Here is a 20,017-nt window from a genome sequence, read left to right on the forward strand (position 1 = left end):
TCTGTTGTAGCCAGAATAAAGGAGGGTTTTTTAGCTGTTCAGGCTGGATTTGACCCAGTGTTGCATTAATTCATCCTGCCACTTATTCTTTGTTGCGGACCCTAGTCCATAATGAAGTAAATATTCTGCATTTAATCTTTCCTTTATAATAAACTATGCACATTCTGACTAGATCCACGACCAACGAAACATATTTTAATAATATCAGTGTGATCTTTTTTTGCATGCATCACAAGTTTGTTAAACCAAACAAATGTAAATATTTTGAAGGCATGATGCATATCACAATTACATCGATTGCGTTTTCACTTACTTTCTTAGGAAAAGAGCCATGGAAGGAAGAGGAAACCTTGCAAAAATATTTACCTAAAGAGACCTCACGAAACATTTCGGTTGCTAAAACGACAAAACTTGATAATAGAAGCTGTACGGAATTTGAAATTGATTGAAAGCCTGTTTACGTAAGTTTCATTCCATGATGCCAACGTGATTATCTTCAGAGAGGACTGGGCTTTCACTATTTAACATCTTGTATCCTCACAAGAAACTCTTTCACTAAACCTATAGACAACGGGCAAACAATTTTCAAAAATGTTATGTTAGATTTTGAAAAATAGTACATTATCAGGACAATTAATTGAAATGAAGTTTTTGTGTCATGTAGAGCAAATTTAGGAATTCCAGAATTGAATATGCATTGCTGGAAATATAACTTTCATATGGATGATTCAGTCAGTATCACTAAGTAGTAGAGTTTAACTGCCCAATTTTGAATTGGATATGATTACAATAAAATAGAAACTCATCTGAATATCTTTCTAGTTGTATAATTTTTGATTTGGTTGCAACGTGAAGTATATGATGCATCCGTTAAATCACAATTTTGCATAGTTAAATGAAGTAGTGTACCTTTTCTAGAAAAGCACAAGATCTTGGGAGTTATTGAAGATTGTTGTTACTGGATCTTGAATTAGATTTTTTCTATAAATCTGAACTGTTTTGACATATCGTTTAATTAGCTGTCTTCAAATTATACCATTTAGTTCTCCAGATTTCCTCCTCTTATAAAAATGTGCATCTTCCTTGATGTGCTGGTTAGCTGAGCTGAAGCCTTTGATACTGGAGGCAAAAGAAACTACATAATAGTAGTACCTTTTGTGGGGCCACCAGGGTTGCAGCTAATTTTACTTGAATATTGTTGGTGTTCAACTGTAAAGAAGTTGATTCTTTATGACAATCTAGTCACCTGATTAGGTTATACAAAGTAGTCTTACTTTTCAAGAAATATGTATTTGTTTACTTCTCTAGGCTTCAGAAGATGATCATGGAAGAAGAGAAGCAAGACGGTGTGGTCACCAGATGCTGCAAGAAATCCATAGTAAGAATGGTTCAGAAGCTGGCTCAAGAGGGACTACTTCGGCTCTTCCGCACCACTGTTATACAGGATGGCATCAGCAAAAAGGTCACTGCCAGCCTTTTTAATATACGGTGCAATTTTAAAAGCTTCAGCAAATTTTGACATGTCACTTCTATATTCATAGTGAAAACATTTATGTAGATGCATAACACAACTAGTAAGAATAACTATGTAGGATCTTTGTGTTTGGTTTTGCAATTGTTGAGATGGTACTTTTGGTTGCAATATATTTCCATTTCTTCAGGTGGAGTTTGTTGCTCATCCTTCTGTGCTTCCCAATGATCCACTGGTAAAAAGCGCCATTGAGCAAGTTCGATTTAGGATCTCCAGTTCTTACACTGTCCATCGGTCAGTAACTTTTGTTCTTCTGTATTGACTACGAAACCTCTATTTGCAGCAGGTAGAATAATACTTCCAAGGTGTGATCATGATTACTGCCTTCAGTGTCTTGCCAGAGACTACAGCAATATAATGCATAATTCTGAATTCTGTTCCTGAAGCTGAGTAAGAGAAAATAACAACTGCCTTCAGTTTGGAAAGATGTTGTAAAGGTGCTTCAGAGCGTCATGGGATAAAAGAAATAAAGCTTTGAGATAGGTCTTTATAAAGACATCGGGCACTGTTAAGCGTTTCTCGGGCTCCATTTGGAGTGAGGAAATTTGCTATTTCCGGAGCACCAAACAATCTGCTGGAAGAACTCAGCAGATAGAGCACCATCTGTGTGTGTGTTGGGGGGGGGGGGGGGGGGGGGGGGGGTGGTTCCTGATGCTGAAGCATTGACAATTTTGCAGATTGCTTGTTGCCCCAGATTCCAGCATCTGCAGTCTTTTGTGTCTCCACTCTATTTTTCAGAGATGCTCTTTTTACCAGTGACAAGCACATATTTAAAGGGTCTTTCACTTCAGTCTTTAGGAACCCCTTGGAGCCTGGCAGATGAAATTTGTAATAAGAATAGCTCCTCCTAGCTGAGCTGTTGTTTATCCAGTGTCACTCAGAGAAGGGTATATCTGGATAGTCAGAGACATTGACAGACATTAAATCTCATTGATAGTTTGACCCTGGTAAGCTTGGCTGTCAAACCCTTTCTATTGGCATGGGCTGCTGTTGCGCTGGTTGGTGCTGCACTGGGCCTTGCTAATCAGAGAAGTTCATCCAGAGACTCACTTCAGAAAAGAGTGGGTTTAGTATGCAGGTAGCAGAAGATCCTGGACAATATTTTAAAGTTAACATCTTCTGTGGTTTTCTCTGGCTTCTTATTTTCCAGAATGAAATCATTGCAAGTCCAGGCTCAGAAAGAAAAGCAAAAGCAGGCAAAGGAAAGTAGTTCAGTGATTGCATTGTGCGAGACAGAACCAGGCAGAAATGGTGAAGTGCCCAGCAAATGCTCCACAACCAAAACAGATGAGAAAATGGGTGTCACTCCCCTGAAGAATTATCATCCTGTAATAGGTAAAAACATAACTTGCATAAGTAACTGGAGAAAAGCCATACCCAAATGCACATCTCCAGACACTTCATTGATGTTTGTAAAAAAAAAGTTTTAAATACTTTCTACAGAAAATGGTGATTATTGAGTCCCGTGGCAAAGGAGCATTCAGCTCTACTGTAGAGCAATCCAAAAGTAAACCCACTTTCCTGCTCTTTCTCATAACCCTACATCTTCTATTTTGAATATGTAGCCAGCTTTTATCCACAGATTGTTTCACTGCTTTCTTTTGCAAAAAAAAGTCATGCTACTGTAATTTGCCGAGTCTTTCTTAACCTCCATCTTTGTGCCCAAATCTCTATTACAATCTCCCAAGCAAAGGAAGGAGCCTTTCTATTATTGCTTTCTCAAAGATCATAAGTTTAAAATCATCCATTAAATCTCCTGAGTCCTTCACTGGTCCAGAGAAGAGATTTCTTCCAGTTTAAGCCTCTAAAGATCCCTTTCTTGACATGATCCTACTGAACCTGCATTGTGTCCTATTTCAAAACTCAATACTATTTCAATAGTCCAACACTCAATGCTGGCATTGCCAGTGTCATTAATGTCCCGTGAGTGAATGAATCCCCAAGCTTCACTGAATCAGTTTCAATTATTCAGTCTCTGCTCTAATCCCCTCTTTATCTATTATCTACTCCCCATCCATACACGCTGCTCTGCAGACTTTTATTGGTATTGATTTATTATTGTCACTTGTACCGAGGTACAGTGAAAAACTTGTCCTGCATACCGATCGTACAGGTCAATTCATTGCACAGTGCCGTTACATTGAGTTAGTACAGAGTGCATTGACGTAGTACAGGTTAAAACAATAACAGTACAGAGTAAAGTGTCACAGCTACAGAGAAAGTGCAGTGCAATAAGGTGCAAGGTCACAACAAGGTAGATTGTGAGGTCATAGTCCATCTCATTGTATAAGGGAACTAAATGCGGAGAACTTGCTTATTATGCTGCAGTTGTCACAGAGGCTACAATGGCAGATTTTCTTCTCTGGAGGTCCAGAGAAGAAAATCCAGTATACCTGTTCTATACCAATGTTTGTTGCCAAGCCATATTCGCCATCCCCACCTTAAAATAAATTGGGTTTTATCTTGAATTTCTAGTCATTGGGTGAAGCTCCTAATTATATTGTCAGCCTTTCCTCAACAGCTCATTCCATTGGTATGGTACCTGATCTAACACTTGAGTCCTCTTATTGTTATTTTTGTCTTGGTTCCTTTGGTAGAAGTTGCAGTCATGTTCTCTACCACAATATGAGAATTACGAGACTTGTCTTATCATGACCGCTGCAGATCCTTAACTGTGGCCTGACTTGTTTTCTTTTGTTTTACTGCTGCTTTACTCTGTGCCTTGTGTATAGTATAGCTGTTATGTTGCAATCACTTAATGTTAGCTGAATGTAGCAATCACATCTTTTGCACTGTTATCTGTAATTTTAAAAATTCTGCATCTCTCTTTCAGTTCCTGGGCTGGGACGTTCACTTGGGTTCCTTCCCAAGATGCCTCGTCTACGCCTTGTCCACATGTTCCTGTGGTACCTCATTTATGGACACCCGCTCCAAGAAGCTCCAAAGGATTCGGCCACATCGATAGCTTCTGTTGACGCACCAAATAGTGCCAAGAGAGAGGTCTCGTCTTCGGAAGCCCCTGGAGAAGCTGTTGCATCCATGTCAAATGACACCATTGATGCTGTCGTAGAAAAGAGCAATCCAGCTGCTAATGGAAAGCCAGATGAGACGCCAACTACAACAGAAATTGATGAAGACCGCCACTGGGAGGAGGAACTAGACCAGTTATGCATGAAAGAGACTGGTAGTTCAAATTTTCATTTCTGTTTTATTTGTTTGTTGGATGTGGATATCAGAGGCAAAGCCAAAATCCAATGTTAAATTAAAATCTGATCACCCTTTGAGCTGTGTAGCTTGCTTGGTGTGCAGATGGCATTTAAGTGTCAGTCAGCTATATGGATTTGGAGTCATATAGAGCAGAAGGGACAAGGATGGCAAATTTCTGGAGAACATTGATTGAGATGAGTTTTGTACAGCATTCCAGTATACCTGTGCCATCCCAATGTTTGTTGGACAAACCACAAGACAGCCTCCCCTACTTAAAATAAATTAGGTTTTAACTTGACCTTCCAGTTGAATGAAGCTCCAAGTTATGTTGTGAGCCTTTTGTCATTTTATTGGTATTGTATCAGATCTAGCACTTAAGTGCTACATGTTTTACTCTTCTAATTGATAACAATTGTGCTTGTGCATTCTACTGCAACTACTTAATATTGGGATTGTGGTGCTTGCTTTTTCATGACCACAGAGGATTCGGACTTGTTCTTTGAGAGAGGATTGGTCTGATCATTGAATGGTGAAAGCAGGTATCACTGAATGTTGTCGCCATGTGAAAGTGTTCAGGTAGATTTTGTTGTAAACTTCAAAAACAGTTTTAACTCTGTTAATGATGTGTTTGGGATATTACAGCTTTAAATTTGCACGGAATTTAAGCAGTTCAAAATTTAGAGAAGCAAGGATCATTTTAGGAATTGAAGTCAATGAGGAGGGAAGATTAATAGGGAGGTGGTGCTGGGAACAATGTGAGTTGCTTAAATGATTAGAGTGCAGAAAACGTAGGTGTTAAAAGTACAATAATTTAAAGTTTGTGCCATCTGGAAGATTGTTGCTGTGATTGATCCCCTCTGAATGGATTTTAAAGAGTTTATGATGCAACGAATTGTACATGATCCTTGGAGATGATGTGTTAAATGTCTTCCCTTGTTCCATACGTATTTTCTGTATGTATGTCAAACTGAAGGTGTGCTTGTGCAAACACAGTTTGGGGGGAAAAAAAAACTTGTTTTAATCAAACTCAAAGCTGTCATATTACATTTTTAAGGCTATGACTGGTTTGTATGCATTTTTCCACAGTTTACGTGGATGAGGCATCGTGGAAGAGAAATATCCCTCCTACCCCTATTCACAGAGAATTTGGATATGGTTGGGCTCTCATTAGTGACATATTGCTCTGTCTTCCCCTCTCTATTTTTGTTCAGATAGTACAAGTCAGCCACAAGGTAATGCTATATGAATTTTCTTCTTGAGCTTATTAAATCTGTTACTAAAGACTCAGTAGTATAGATGATTGTAAGTGACTTCATTTTTTTGGAGTGAGTGTTTTGAGTCAGAGTCATACAACCCTTCACCCAACTGGTCCATGCCAACCAAGATTCCTATCTAAGCTGGTCCCATTTGCCCACATTTGGCCCATATCCCTCTGAACATTTCCTATCCATATACCTGTCCAAGTTCCTTTTAAAAGTTGTTAATGTACCTGCCTCAACCACTTCCTCGGGCAGCTCACTCGGTGAAAAAGTTGCCCCTCAGGTTCCTATTAAATCTCTCCCCTCATAAAACCTATGCCCTCTAGTTCTTGATTTCCCTAACCCTGGAAAAGTGGCTGTGCACATTGACCTATCTATGCCCTTCATGATTTTATACACCTCTATAAGATCGCCCCTCATGATTTTATACACCTCTAAAAGATCACCCCTCATTCTCCTGCGCTGCAATGGAACGTGTCTAATCCTTTTGTATATGTTATCAAGTAATATTGTAGGAGATATTCTATTGAATAAACACAGATGTTTTTAAGGGCCAGGTTACCAGCATTTTGGTATTTCCATTTTCATAACCCTGTTTCATTGTATACAGTGCATGAGTGGGGAACGGCAAATAGCTAAAGATAAGAGTTGGAGCAAATATTTAAAACTGGCGTACAAAGTTCCAAAATCTATTTCTTTGTGTTATTTCACTAACTGGATGTGAATGACACTGGCAGCATTGGCATTTAATATCCCTCCCTAATTGCCCTGAAGTAAAGTGGCAGTTATGGGTCAACAATATTGTTGGGTCTGGAATTGTAGTTGGGCCAGACTGGATAAGGATGGCATATTTCTTTTCGTGATAGTCTGATAGTTTCATGGTTACCATCACTGAGACTAGCTTTTTTTAAAAGAAAATCACAGATTGATTTAATTACTTGAATTTAAATTCCCCAGCTGCTACTTGTGTCTCTGGATCAATGATCCAGAATTCTGGCTGCTAGTCTATTAAGCTACCATATTCTCAACGAATGCAAGGAAAATCCCACAGGTGAACCAATAAAGTTAAGTACGTACCATATGCTTTTATGAAACATGATAGAAAGTACCATCTGAAGCAGCCAAATTAGTAAAATCATTCAAGAAATAAGTGGAAATTAAATGGCACCTCATGAAATTGCTCAATTTCCATTTTAGTTGAACTGAAAGAATAGTGTGTGATGGCCTGTGTGACAACAGAAAGGTATAATAGCAAGAATTGCCAGTGCAGCTCCTTGAGCCAACTCTGCCATTGTAAATCAAGGATAATCTTCTCCTTCAACTTCACTTTTCTTGTATCTCTTAATTCCCTTGTGAGAACATTTTAAAACATTGATGTTTGAAATAGCCATTTAGAAAACTATTCTGCCAAACACAGGCTTCACTTTCATAAGGTCTCATTTTTGGCACTCCTTTACTCTGCCCGCTGAAGATTAGGGAGCTAACCAAGCAGAGCTTTACATTACAAAATTTTAGCACTATCCTTTCACTTAGAATTAAGCTGTAAAACGTTTATCTAAAGTGGAGAGATTGGTTTTAATCTGACAACCTTTCAGCTGGATCCATCTTGGATATTTAATTCAGTGTTTTAATTCCACTTCCCATTCCCACACTGACATATCTGTCCACGGTCGCCACTACTGCAAAATTGAGGTTAGACATAGATTAGAGGAACATCACCTTGTATTCTGTCTTGGTAGTCTCCAACCTGACGGCATCAATATCTATTTCTCTAACTTCCGGTAACCACTCCCCTTTGGTCCCCCCTCCTTTGTTTTCAATTATCCGTCTGGCCCCTTTACCCTTTCTCTTTCTCGTCCCCTGCCCTCATGATCTGCTCATCACCCACACCCTCCTCCCTCTGGATCCCCACCTCCTTCCCTTTATTCCATGGTCTATTATCTTCTCCTATCAGATTCCATCTTCTTCAGCCCTTTGCCTCTTCCACCTATCACCTCCCAGCTTCTCACATCATTGCTACTGCCCCCCCCACCTCCCCCCCCCCCCCACCTGGATTCACCTGTCACCTGCCAGCTCGTGCTTTTCCCCCTCCCCTCCCCCCACCCTTTTATTCTGGCTTCTGCCCTCTTCCTTTCCAGTCCTGATGAAGGGTCGTGGCCCGAAACGTCGACTGTTTATTTACCTCCATAGATGCTGCTGACCTGTTGAGTTCCTCCAGCATTTTGTGTGTGTTGCCCCAGATTTGGGTATATTTCCTTTGGTTTAGGACTATTATTTGTTTCAATTACTTAATAAAATATTTTAGTAGCAAACCAGGTGTCAGTGAAGTTTGTGATTGATGTGTGCATAGGCTTTCTTTGGAGTTTTTGTTGTTGACTATTTACTTTTTTTATCCTTTTTTATTTGTCTTTTTATATAGGTTGAAAATCTGGAAGACTTTATAAATGATCCTATCTTGAAGCACACTTTGATCAGGAGTCTGCCACAGCCCATGAGGCAGCAGCTTCTTTATAAGCGGTAAGAGCTGTCAAATGTATTTTCAAAATTCATATGGATCTCTAATTGCAAAGGCTTTCTGACAATCAAGAAATATTTCAATTAGCATTAAAAACTAGTTTTTTTAATGTATGTATCACTTAGGAAAAAAAATCTTGCAGAACAAGTTCTTGGTGAAATTTTCCTATTACAAGACCCAGTGTCAGCCGAAGCATTTAAATATCAAGTAAAGAAATCCCCATTAGTTGTAGTAGACACCAGAGAGACTGCAGATGCTGGAAATCTGGAGGAACACACACAAAATGCTGGAGGAACTCAGCAGGTCAGACAGCACTAAGCTCCCCACTTTCATCTGCAGAACATTCCTAAGTACATTTTTTTTTCCTTACACCAGTCACTTCTGTAACCACCCTGCTTAGCTATGTAAACTTCTCCATCCAGTATATTTGATTTAAGTAACAATCTGTGCAGTATTATTCTAAGCAAGTGGAAGTTATATTTTCAGCTATAAAGTTTTAAATTAATCTTAGCAGAAAATATCTCCAGCTGAACACAACTGGTTTGCAAGCCCGAAGTGTTTTTTAGTTGATATGGGCAGGCACGGTAGTGTAGCAGTTAGCGTAACACTATTACAGCACCAGCGACCCCGGTTCAATTCTGGCCACTGTCTGTAAGGAGTTTGTACGTTCTCCCTTTGACTGTGTGGGTTTCCTCCAGGTGCTCCAGTTTCCTCCCTCATTCCAAAGATGTACAGGTTAGGAAGTTGTGGGCATGCTATGTTGGCGCCGGAAGAGTGGCGACACTCGCGGGCTGCCCCCAGAACACTCTATGCAAAAGATGCATTTCGCTGTGTGTTTTGATGTGCATGTGACTTATAAATATATCTTATGAAGGAGGCAATTGAGTTTGGGCATATACTAAATTATGCAGGAAAACTTAATCCTTTGAATGTTATTTATTTGTTGGATATATTAAAATACCACTTTGAGCAAAACTATTTATCAACATATTTTGTATAATGAAGGGAACATGGGATATTGGTCAAATTGCTCAAATAATGCATTGAATAAATATCAGACATATTAGGTATGGAAATACTGTGAGATTCCTCAACATTGAATGCTTGTTCGTTGGAAGCAACTAACAATATTATCTTCAATATAAATATTGTTGCATTTTTGGTGTTTTTACAGGCGATACATATTTTCCTTCTTTGAGAATCTGCAACGTCTCTGTTACATGGGATTATTGCAGTTCGGCCCAACTGAAAAATTTCAAGAGAAAGATCAGGTAAGCCTTCAGTGAAGAATTGTGAAGCCGAATGTTGCACTGCTGATTCCAAGTAAAGTGTGTGGTTCTTTAGCCATCGTCTCCGAGATCTCCATTGACTAAATAGGCTAGACGATTCAGTTTTAGAATATCGTAATTATAAAGTTGTCTTGACAAATTGTTCTATTCCTCTGGTTGAAATGGTGTTTCTCTGGCCAGTGAATGTTAGCGCTCACAACACACAACCAATCTGCAGCAGGAACGTCATAATACTGCTGGGCCAAAAAGACATCAGATTTATTTCTTATTAGGAGGAAAAACAAGACATAAATCACCCTCAGTACTTAATATCTGGTAACTCTCCTTGTGGTTGGTTGCTCCTTTAACTGAGGATACTTGGGAAAACTTCACAGCCATTAAAAAAAAATCATTTTGCATGAAGTGATATGCTTGTATTCCATTTAATACAGTAGAAAGCCATTTACCTTGGAAATGCCCATTAAATTGCAGTAGGATTAGTTTGGATGAAAAGCAGCTAAATCCCACTTAACATGTAACCCTTTTGAAAGTTTATACTTCAGCTTGTACTGTTACCCTGAACCTAATTACCTGGAGTTGTGGTAGCTTGTAACGTGCTATATTTTTTAAAATAATGTTGTACTTTGAATGTAGTGTAAAAATAAGAATCTAATTAAAGCTATATCATTTCAAAACTTCATTTTTGCATTGACTGAATGAATGTTTGATAACACTGGAAAACAATGGAACAGCTTGAAATAAACAGTTCTGCAGTCATGAGATCCTGAAACTATATATAAGTGATTCGCCAGATTTCTCTCAGAGTTGGTGGCTAAAATGCCTTAAGCATTATTCAGGTGAAACGGTGAGCAAAGATCTTCCACATTGTGTTACTGTGATTTGTATAAAGTGAAACCTGGATCTCCAGATTGACCACTGATTCTTGTTTTTATTAATCTAGATTTTCATTTATGTCAAAAAGAATGCCATGATTGTTGACACTACCAGTTGTGATCCACACTATAATTTGGCCAGAAGCAGCAGGCCATTTGATAATCGCTGCTATGCTCTCAATAGTATGCAAGATGTAGAGAGCTTCTGGTTTGACCTTATGTGTGTCTGTCTGAATACACCACTAGGTAAGTTTCTATTTGTGAACTTGTTAAAGGTTTAAAATATTGTTGATCAGTTTAACCAAAAATTTGTTGATAAATGCTGAAACAATAATTTTCCTCAATGTCTTTCAAACGAATGAGTCAGATTTTGCTTGTTGAATCCCTCACCTGGTGCCTGGAATCACCCATGGTCCTTGCGTGCCCTTTGCTCTGCAGCATATCCTCAGTGATCAGAACTTCTGGTAAAGGGAGATGGCCTTGCCTCTGAAACCGCAGTGAACCCCCCCACCCCACAAATCTTGGTTGCTAAAGATGCAATTTTTGAGTTTTTAAGAACTAAAATAGATTTTAACTAAAATCCCTAAACTAATGCAAAGTAATTTTAAGAACGTAACTTGTTTTCCCCTTTGCCTCCTAATCTGAAATCCTGCAAGCTCCACTGAAATTAATGGAGTGTTGGATACTACATCAGGAGTTGTTGGGGAATCTCGGCAAAACTGGTCTCTTCCACTGGACTTCACGTGGAGCTCAGCTGCAGAACAAATTAATAGACTTGGCCTTTTGAATCTGTCATTAACTCCCTAACTGCTGTGCTTCACAGTGAATGCAAGATGTCCCAGGATTTATTGCCAATCAACAGACTGAATGCTAGAAGTCCTGTCAAAACTACCCACACAAGCCAGCCTTTTGTTTAAATTGGACAAAAACAGATAGATATTCCAGCTCTCTACATATCCAGCAAAGACCATCTACCATGGAATTTTAGTATTGCCAGATAGACTTAATCAACCTCTGGCTGGGGTTGTTTTCCTGAGTCCTAACTGGTTGATGCAAGTGTCACTAACACTGCACCCAGCATAAAGTATAGCAAAGTTGTTTGATCCCTCAATAATAACTCCTGATTCAGGAAGTCAGATTGGAGGCTGGTGTTGCTTCTTTGTATAGCAGTGGAAAGAAATAACACTATGAACAGATGGGCAGATCCCAAGAGAATTATGCCCTTGGTGATTTTGAATGTTCTTGTAAGTTTATCGCTGTACATGTTGTTCATTTTTTGGCCACATAGTGTCGCTATCTGTCAAACTAAAGGGGAGAAATGAAAGAGTTTAGAAATGATTCAATGAGACCTCTGGCAAAGTTTTTAAAGGAAATATAAAAGACGGAAGTGTACCAGAATTAAATGAAATAATGTTGCATTGCTTTTGTTTTACATCTATCTTCCAAATTTGAACTTTAGCCTGATTTCATTTCAGACACAAGAGACTGCAGAAGCTAGAAACCTGCAGCAACACACAAAGGAGCTGGAGGAACCCTTAAGGGTCTCAACCCGAAACGTCGACTGTCTATTTCCCTCCATAGATACTACCTGGCCTGCTGAGTTCCTCCAGCTCCTTTGTGTGTTGCTCCTGAATTCATTTCATATGTTTTCTAAAATTATTTGGACCTCTTTGGTATCAGATTTTTATTTCTCTAAACCTGTTATAAAGTACTTGTTGGAAATTACAGTAAATCTTTTTGTAGTTTCACAAATATGCAGTTGAAACCCACATGTACTCTATTCCTCTAACACCACCTGTATCGGTTGGTCTTTGAATCACTGATTACGGCTTGATGAGACTCTCAGTTCTGCTATGAGGAAATCATTTGACCCTCTGGATGATCCACAGGGGAGTTTCCCTTTTTTAAAAACTGTGAAATTTTTGAGCAAGGTAATGAAAAGCATAACCCCTCCCCATCCAGGTAATTCACGACTAGTAAAGTATTAACATGTTGCAGTAGCACCCAGTGTTAACATGACTCACCAGTTTGAGAGAATGCCAGGCAAATCCTCATTCTCTGCAAACCCCAGTCACAAGGTAATCCTGCTGGAGACAGCAGCGAATGAATGGTATTTGTGATTTTCAGGATTCATAGTCATTTCTGGAATGAACCCCTGCAAAAGTTAAGGGTTTACTGTACTGTTTAAATTATAAAACTACTTTGAAATCGGTAAAATTATTATCCAAGTTCTTCAAGTGTTTCAAATTCAATATCTTGTCATTTCCCTGTTGCCATACTAATAATAAGATTTATATTTGAAGATATTTAATAGTTCTACATGATTCCAGCTTGAATTTGGAGACTCTTAGATACAGTGATTACAATCATAGCGAATCATCCATGTATCTATGAACCAATAGACAAAAGGGTATGATTGCAGGTGCTGAAAATCTGAAATAAAAACTGAAACGTTCAAACTTAGCAGCTTTCATAGAATAGAAAATAGTTAACTTGTTGGGTCAATGACCTTTCATATGAATAGATCACCTGTGAAGGGTCATTGACTCAAAATATTAACTCTGCCTTAATTCACAGATGCTACCACATCTGCTGAGTTTCAGCATTTTCTATTATTATTTAAGCACCTTTTAGAAACTGAGGGAGGATAAAATGTCGGCACATCGTGGGCCAAAGGGTCTGTACTGTGCTGTATTGTCCTATGTATTCACCTGTAGAGTAGATTATTTAAGGGATGTCGTGAGAAGACAGGGAGGTGAAGTTGGACTGCAGGAAGTGGGAAATTGACCTTTCTTAAAAATCTTTGTAAGTTCCGCATGTTTGTTTTCAGGAGTTATACGGGTTCCTCGCTTAAATAAAAGTGGCCAGGCAGCACCTGAGGGAGCAGAAGACTCTGTGCTTCGCTCGGAGGTGGATCAGGACACAACTGCTAAGAACACCATGGAGAACAAATGTTCCTTGCTGGAATATGCAACGTGCGTTTTGCTTGTAATTCATGCAAAGTCAAAAATATTGAATTATTTAAATAAGAGAGAACTGTGTGTTACTCAATTTATTTGCTGTTCTTTGCTCTTTCCACCTGTAAGCTGGCTGTATTCCTGAAAAATGAGATAACTGAACTGCATAGTGATTTAGCTTTTTATGTGCTCTTTCTCCCTGCACTTTGTGTCATACTACTGTCTTTTGTGCGTTCCTCTCTTTTCCTGCTCTTTGGGTCACACTACTGCCTGCTCACAGCCACCCCGCGCTCTATTTTTACCTTCTCTCTTTTTGCACTCCCTCCCACCCCCTTAGCTGTCTCCACACTCTCCCTTCATTTTCTTGAAGGCAATGTTTGTCAGTTCTGATGAGCGGTGCTCCTTTTAGTGATTTCTATACTCAATCTCTCTAGCGGTAGTCGGAAGTTGATGGAAGATGGGAAACTTCCGGGTGATGGTCTTGGAGCAGCAGGCCTCGATTCTAGTTTCTTTGGACATTTGAAACGAAACTGGATCTGGACCAGTTACATTATGAACAATGCTAAAAAGGTAAATGTAAATATTCTGTAGCTGATTATAGATTTGAAGGATGTGCTGACATTAATAGAAGTGGAACTGCAGTTGAGGTGACTGAAGTTGGTAAATATTTTAAATTCAGTTGTAAGTATAAAGCACTGAGTACTCCATGCAACCAAGTGTAAGGTAAATTTGTGATTACTGCCAAGAAATACTTTTCCGCAAGTTGATCAATGCAAAGAGTAAATTTCAAAAAAGAAGCAAGGGATCAAAATTGCTGACAGCTTTTAAGAGTGATCTCAGTCTACAATGTGTGGCTCTTCCAAAGTGGACAGACTAAGTTTGAATGGCCTTCCTGGCATCTGACTCTCTTGTTATCATCATCCCTTCTCTTCTCACCTTTTGCAAGGTGCTCTTTGTACCTACCTCCTCGACCAAGCTTTTAATCAATTAACCCATTATCTCCTTAAGCAAAGTGGTTAGGGACACTTCACTGGATCGAAAATGCCATATAAATGTAGGCACTTGTGTAAATATAAAAGTACACTGCAAATATGAAAAAATGAAGTTGTGAAAGCAAAGGGTAAATAGTATGCTGAGGGGAGATCTGATGGACGTGTACTTGTTCACGGTGGGTTTAGGTAGGGTAATAGAGAGAAATTCTTCCCATTGTTAAATGGTTCAAGAACCAGGGGTCACAGATTCAAAGTGGCAGACAACAAAAAATTACAGGAGGCATGTGAAAGCAAAGTTCCTTTGTACAGAGTGGTGATGATCTGGAATTGTGTAGTGTGGAAGGGTATGTAAGATTTACCAATTAGCAATTAATTTAACCTAATTCAAGTAACTTGTTCATGACTACAGTAAACCATTATGGGTATATGTATATTAGTTATAAGCAAAAAAAAGAAATCAAAAAATTACAGATACTGGAAATCTGAAATAAAAACACAACATGCAGGTCAGGCAGCGTCTGTTAACATTTTTAGGTCAAAGGTCCTTTATCAGAGGGTTTTTGAGCTGAAATATTAACTCAGTTTCTCTTTCCACAGATACTGCTCGACCTGCTGAGTGGTCCAGCATTTTCTGTTTTTATTTCAGATTTATTAAGTAAGTTATATCCAGTACAAAGAACCAATACTTGACAATAGTCACAGGATTCCTCGAAACCTTAGTGGCTCTCTCTGCAGATGCTCTTCCTATAGGTCATTCCTTTTGTCCATTTTTATACGCCTTTCCTCTTTGATCTTGCCTGCCAGCTCTCAATTCACAGAGCTACCGCACCCCTGTTCCTTTCAAAAGTCAGTTTTATGTTTCATTTATTACCTGTCTACTCCTCTTCAGATTGAGCATTTCTCATCAGCCTTATTTAATTCTTGCAGACTAGGCTACTTGAATAGAATTCTTATACTAATTGTCTAGAATTCTGTGACAAATGTCCCTTGCATGAAAAACGTGATACTCTGATGAAGTATCTTAGATCTGAAACTTTAAATGTTTCTCTTTCCATAGATGCTGGAGTTTTTCCAGCGTTGTCTGTTTTCACCTCTTTTGTTCTATCTGTTCATGAATGTTCTGGCCCTATTTGTTTCAAGAACCATCCTTTGTTAGCATGTTCCTGGTAGATTTAATGTACTTACTCTATCCCAGGCTATCCGTCTGATTCCATAGCCTAAATTCGGTGCTCTGGCTTTCACATCCTGCAGGTTATAAACACAATCATCTTTCAGTGTGCTCCTTGCAGTCAGCATTATTTTGTACTTAACTGACCATCATTCTTTGCTTCTTGAGCTTATACTGCTTTAATACAGTTAATACCATTCTATTTGCTTTAACAATCTTTACACTTCCATTGCAGCAACAATATTAAAACACTAAGAATTAACAGGAACACATTAAAGTAAGCTTATACATTTAAATATTTTACCATTCCTTTACAGTGCGCGAGGGGCAAGTGGCAGGGAGCAGGTTCGATCAGGACTCCCAAAAGACATTTAGATAGATATTGAAGGAAACTAGTTTGTTGGAATACATGGATTAATGGCTGCTTGCCCAGTTTACGAACATCTGACTGTGTACAGCTCGTACACGTGAACGAGTATTTGGGAGACCAGCGGGAAGGATTTGCTGGCTGCTGCAGGGCTGCAAGCATCTTCCGCCGTGTGGGAACATTCACGGCCACATTTTGACATGTGTACTGTTCACATTACAAACAGTTCACAGGAACGGAACACTGTCATAATCTGGGAAGGACCTGTATATAAACAGTCATTTTATTTTTATTTCAACCGGCCTAAAACAAACTGCTAATTCACTGTTGATTTTGTAGAGCCTCAACGTCCCTGAGAGCAGCACAATGCGATTACAGAGTTTCCTTAACAAGCATTCGCTTCCTCTTGGAGTTGCAGGTAAAATATTTATCTTGCGAATGAAGCAATCTGCAGTATGATTCTGTATTACATACTTTGCATGAATATAAATAGTGTTTGTGACAACCTGGATTAATAGCCCACATGGAAGTAATAGATTGCCTGATACAATCATCATTAAATATTGAAGTGAGCCTGCTATGAGGCCAACATGTCACAAAATTTTAAATTGCATTTTCCATTTTATGAATTTAAGATGATGAAATTCAAGTATAGATTTATTTAAACCAAACCAAAGTTTCTGTACACAAACACCAGCCTAATGCTGACATAATAACTGAGAGGATGGAAGCTGATTTATAGTTTATTTCTGAATCAGATTTAGTTAATGCAAATTCTACCATAATTCTTCACAACATAGAAGGCCATTTCAGCTTATCAAGGGTATGACAGCTCACAGAGCATTCTCATTCCCTACTAATCCTCCCTGTAACCTATTCTCCCCACATTCCCACCAAGCTCTTCCCGTGCTCCCAGTGTCGACCACTCACCTATACACTAGGGTCAATATACAGTGACCAATTAACATACCAACCCACACGTCTTTGGGATGTGATAGGAAACCAGAGAACCCTGAGGAAACCCATGCTGTCAAAGGGGGAACATGCAAACTCACTGCAGGCAGAACAGGAGGTCAGGATTGAACCTGGATCACTGGAGCTGTACCATACATCTTTAAAGCTGTTCACGTACTTGATTTTTACATGATTTCAATCAAATTAGCCTTCACCGGAGTTAAATGCAAAATGTCCATCTGAAGTTGAAATGCTGTAACTGCATTGCACTAAGAAATATTCATTACTGCAATACATTTGAATGCTGATCTTAATATTGAGAGGGGTCGTCAGTGGGCAAGTGTCCCTAAGCAATAATTTTATTTAGTGGGCAAACAATAAATGTTGTTGTACATTTCGTAAGATGTTTTTGTAATTATTACTGTTTGCCTTTTGTACTTGACACTATTTTGGAAGTTAGAAGCATTATGGACAAGGTATCCTTTAATTTTTATAGAATCATAGAACAGTACAGCACAATACAGGCCCTTCGGCCCACAATGTTGTGCCGACCATTAAACCTCGCCTAAGACTATCTAACCCCTTCCTCCCACATATCCCTCTATTTTAAATTCCTCCATATGCTTATCTAGCAATCTCTTGAATTTGACCAATGTACCTGTCCAGGCAGCGCATTCCATGCCCCAACCACTCTCTGGGTAAAAAACCTTCCTCTGATATCTCCCTTGAACTTCCCACCAATTACTTTAAAGCCGTGCCCTGTTGTATTGAGCATTGGTGCCCTGGGAAAGAGGCGCTGGCTGTCTGCTCTATCTATTCCTCTTGATATTTTGTACACCTCTATCATGTCTCTTCTCATCCTCCTTCTCTCCAAAGAGTAAAGTCCTAGCTCCCTTAGTCTCTCCTCATAATGCATACTCTCTAAACCAGGCAGCATCCTGGTAAATCTCTGCACCCTTTTCAATGCTTCCGCATCCTTCCTTTTTTTTCTTTTTACAATATTTTTATTGAATCCATGAGAAAAATACAGAGTACATGCATCAAGAAAGAGAGTAAAAATACTACTGAATACGTGTGTTGAATCATACTTAAGATTACAATACTCTAAATCAATAATCACATATAGTAGTTACTTAATAAAGGAAGAAAAAATTGAAATATTTTATTATAAAAAATATCTACTCCCACTACCAAAACCCAAAGCTGTTAGATGGAAAAAACAGCAAGGAAAAACCTTTAAAAACATAACAGTGTCAGCCAATATCTGTGTTTTAGTCCCCAAATCAGAGATTTTGAAAATAATTCAAAAAGGGTCCCCACGGGGTTTGAAAGTCTAGATTAGATTCAAAAACTGAACAGCGAATCTTCTCTAGATTCAAGTATGACATAACATCCCGTAACCATTGAGCATGAGTAGGTGGAGTAACTTCCTTCCATTTAAGCAATACTGCTCTCCTGGCTATAAGAGAAATAAAAGCCAGAATATGTAAATCAGAAGCCTTCAAAATTATATCTTTTTCTCCAACGATCCCAAATAGTGCAAAGGATTAAGTTTAAAATTTATTTTGAAGTACAGAAAAAGTATGAAAGACCTCTGTCCAATAATTTTTAAGACTGACACGTCCAAAACATGTGAATTAAGGAAGCCACTCCGTTATTGCATTTATCACAGTAAGGAGATATATCAGAATAAAAACGGGATAGTTTATCTTTAGACAAGTGAGCTCTATGGACCACTTTGAACTGAAGGAGAGAGTGATGAGCACATAATGATGAAGTATTAACCAACTTGAAAATTTCATTCCAAGTTTCCTCGGAAATTGACATCTGCAAATCTTGTTCCCAAGCGCTTTTAATTTTATCTAGTGGCACCTTACTCATTCCTAGTAATCTGTCATAAATATTAGATATTGAGCCATCCTGAAAGGGTTCCAAATTAAAAATTACATCTAATAAATTCTTATCAGGACTCAAAGGAAAAGAATGTAATTGAGATCGAAGAAAATCTCTAATTTGTAAATATCTAAAAAAATGGTTTTTGGTAAATTATACTTGGTAGACAATTGCTCAGACGAAGAAAGGTTTCCCCCAACAAACAGATCTTGAAAACAAGTAATACCTGATTTGTACCACTCTTTAAAAACTACATCAGTCATAGAAGGTTTAAAATTTTTCAATTTCTTTCTGGGATTTTTTGATGCAGGAAATAAGTTCAGTATGTTGGGGATGCTCAGGTCTGTACACGGACCTCTTGCCAAGGATAAGGAAGAAATCCGAATTGAGAAAGAGAGCAACGTTGGGCGAAACAAGCGAGTAGCTGGTGGAAAAGGACAGAAACGAAAACGACCTGAAAAGGAGAGTGGGAAGAAAGCAAGAAAAAAGAAGAAGAAAGGTGAGAGTTTCATCACTGTGATCTTTGTCCTCTTAAGTTTCTCCCTTTTAAAATGGAGGAATAATTCTTTTGTAGACTCCTAGAGGAAGAAAAACTTTTTTTGTTTATTCATTTTTTTTTAAGGATCTGGTCCTCGCCAACTAAGCCAGCAATTATTACCCATCCCTAATTGCCCTCAAGAAAGTGGTGGTGAGCTGCACACTGAAGAGTTGCTGTCCTTTAGTGAAGCTATACCCCAATGCTGTCTGGGAGGGAATTCCAGGATTTGGACCCAGTGATTCTGAGGGGATGGCAATAAATTTCTAAGTCAGGGTGGTGTGAAATTTGGAGAGAATCTACAGATGGTGGTGGCTCCCATGCACCTGAAGCCCTTATCCAGATGGGTGGTAGAGCCTGAAGAACTGGGAGGTGCTGTCAGAGTAGTCATGGCATGTAACTGCAGTCCATTGTTTTAGGTGGTGAACATTAGTGTAAATGGGTGCTTGATGGTCAGTGCAGAGTTGGTAGACCAAAG

At 38.8% G+C, this 20,017-nt stretch overlaps 1 protein-coding gene across 1 annotated transcript in view; it reads left to right on the forward strand.

Moving 5' to 3' along the window:
* The window catches only part of LOC127573842 (general transcription factor 3C polypeptide 1), a 57,676-nt gene that overhangs the window by 15,590 nt on the left and 22,069 nt on the right, over positions 1–20,017 (forward strand). The window contains exons 11-23 of the mRNA XM_052022364.1: positions 322–461; positions 1,309–1,462; positions 1,662–1,765; positions 2,682–2,866; positions 4,365–4,715; positions 5,825–5,970; positions 8,417–8,514; positions 9,687–9,783; positions 10,742–10,919; positions 13,504–13,648; positions 14,065–14,200; positions 16,497–16,575; positions 19,315–19,503. Of these exons, the coding sequence (XP_051878324.1) occupies positions 322–461; positions 1,309–1,462; positions 1,662–1,765; positions 2,682–2,866; positions 4,365–4,715; positions 5,825–5,970; positions 8,417–8,514; positions 9,687–9,783; positions 10,742–10,919; positions 13,504–13,648; positions 14,065–14,200; positions 16,497–16,575; positions 19,315–19,503 (2,002 nt within the window). The remainder of the gene's footprint in view (positions 1–321; positions 462–1,308; positions 1,463–1,661; positions 1,766–2,681; positions 2,867–4,364; positions 4,716–5,824; positions 5,971–8,416; positions 8,515–9,686; positions 9,784–10,741; positions 10,920–13,503; positions 13,649–14,064; positions 14,201–16,496; positions 16,576–19,314; positions 19,504–20,017) is intronic.

The sequence above is a fragment of the Pristis pectinata genome, chromosome 8 (genome assembly GCF_009764475.1).
Source record: "Pristis pectinata isolate sPriPec2 chromosome 8, sPriPec2.1.pri, whole genome shotgun sequence".
NCBI classification, from domain to species: Eukaryota; Metazoa; Chordata; class Chondrichthyes; order Rhinopristiformes; family Pristidae; genus Pristis; species Pristis pectinata.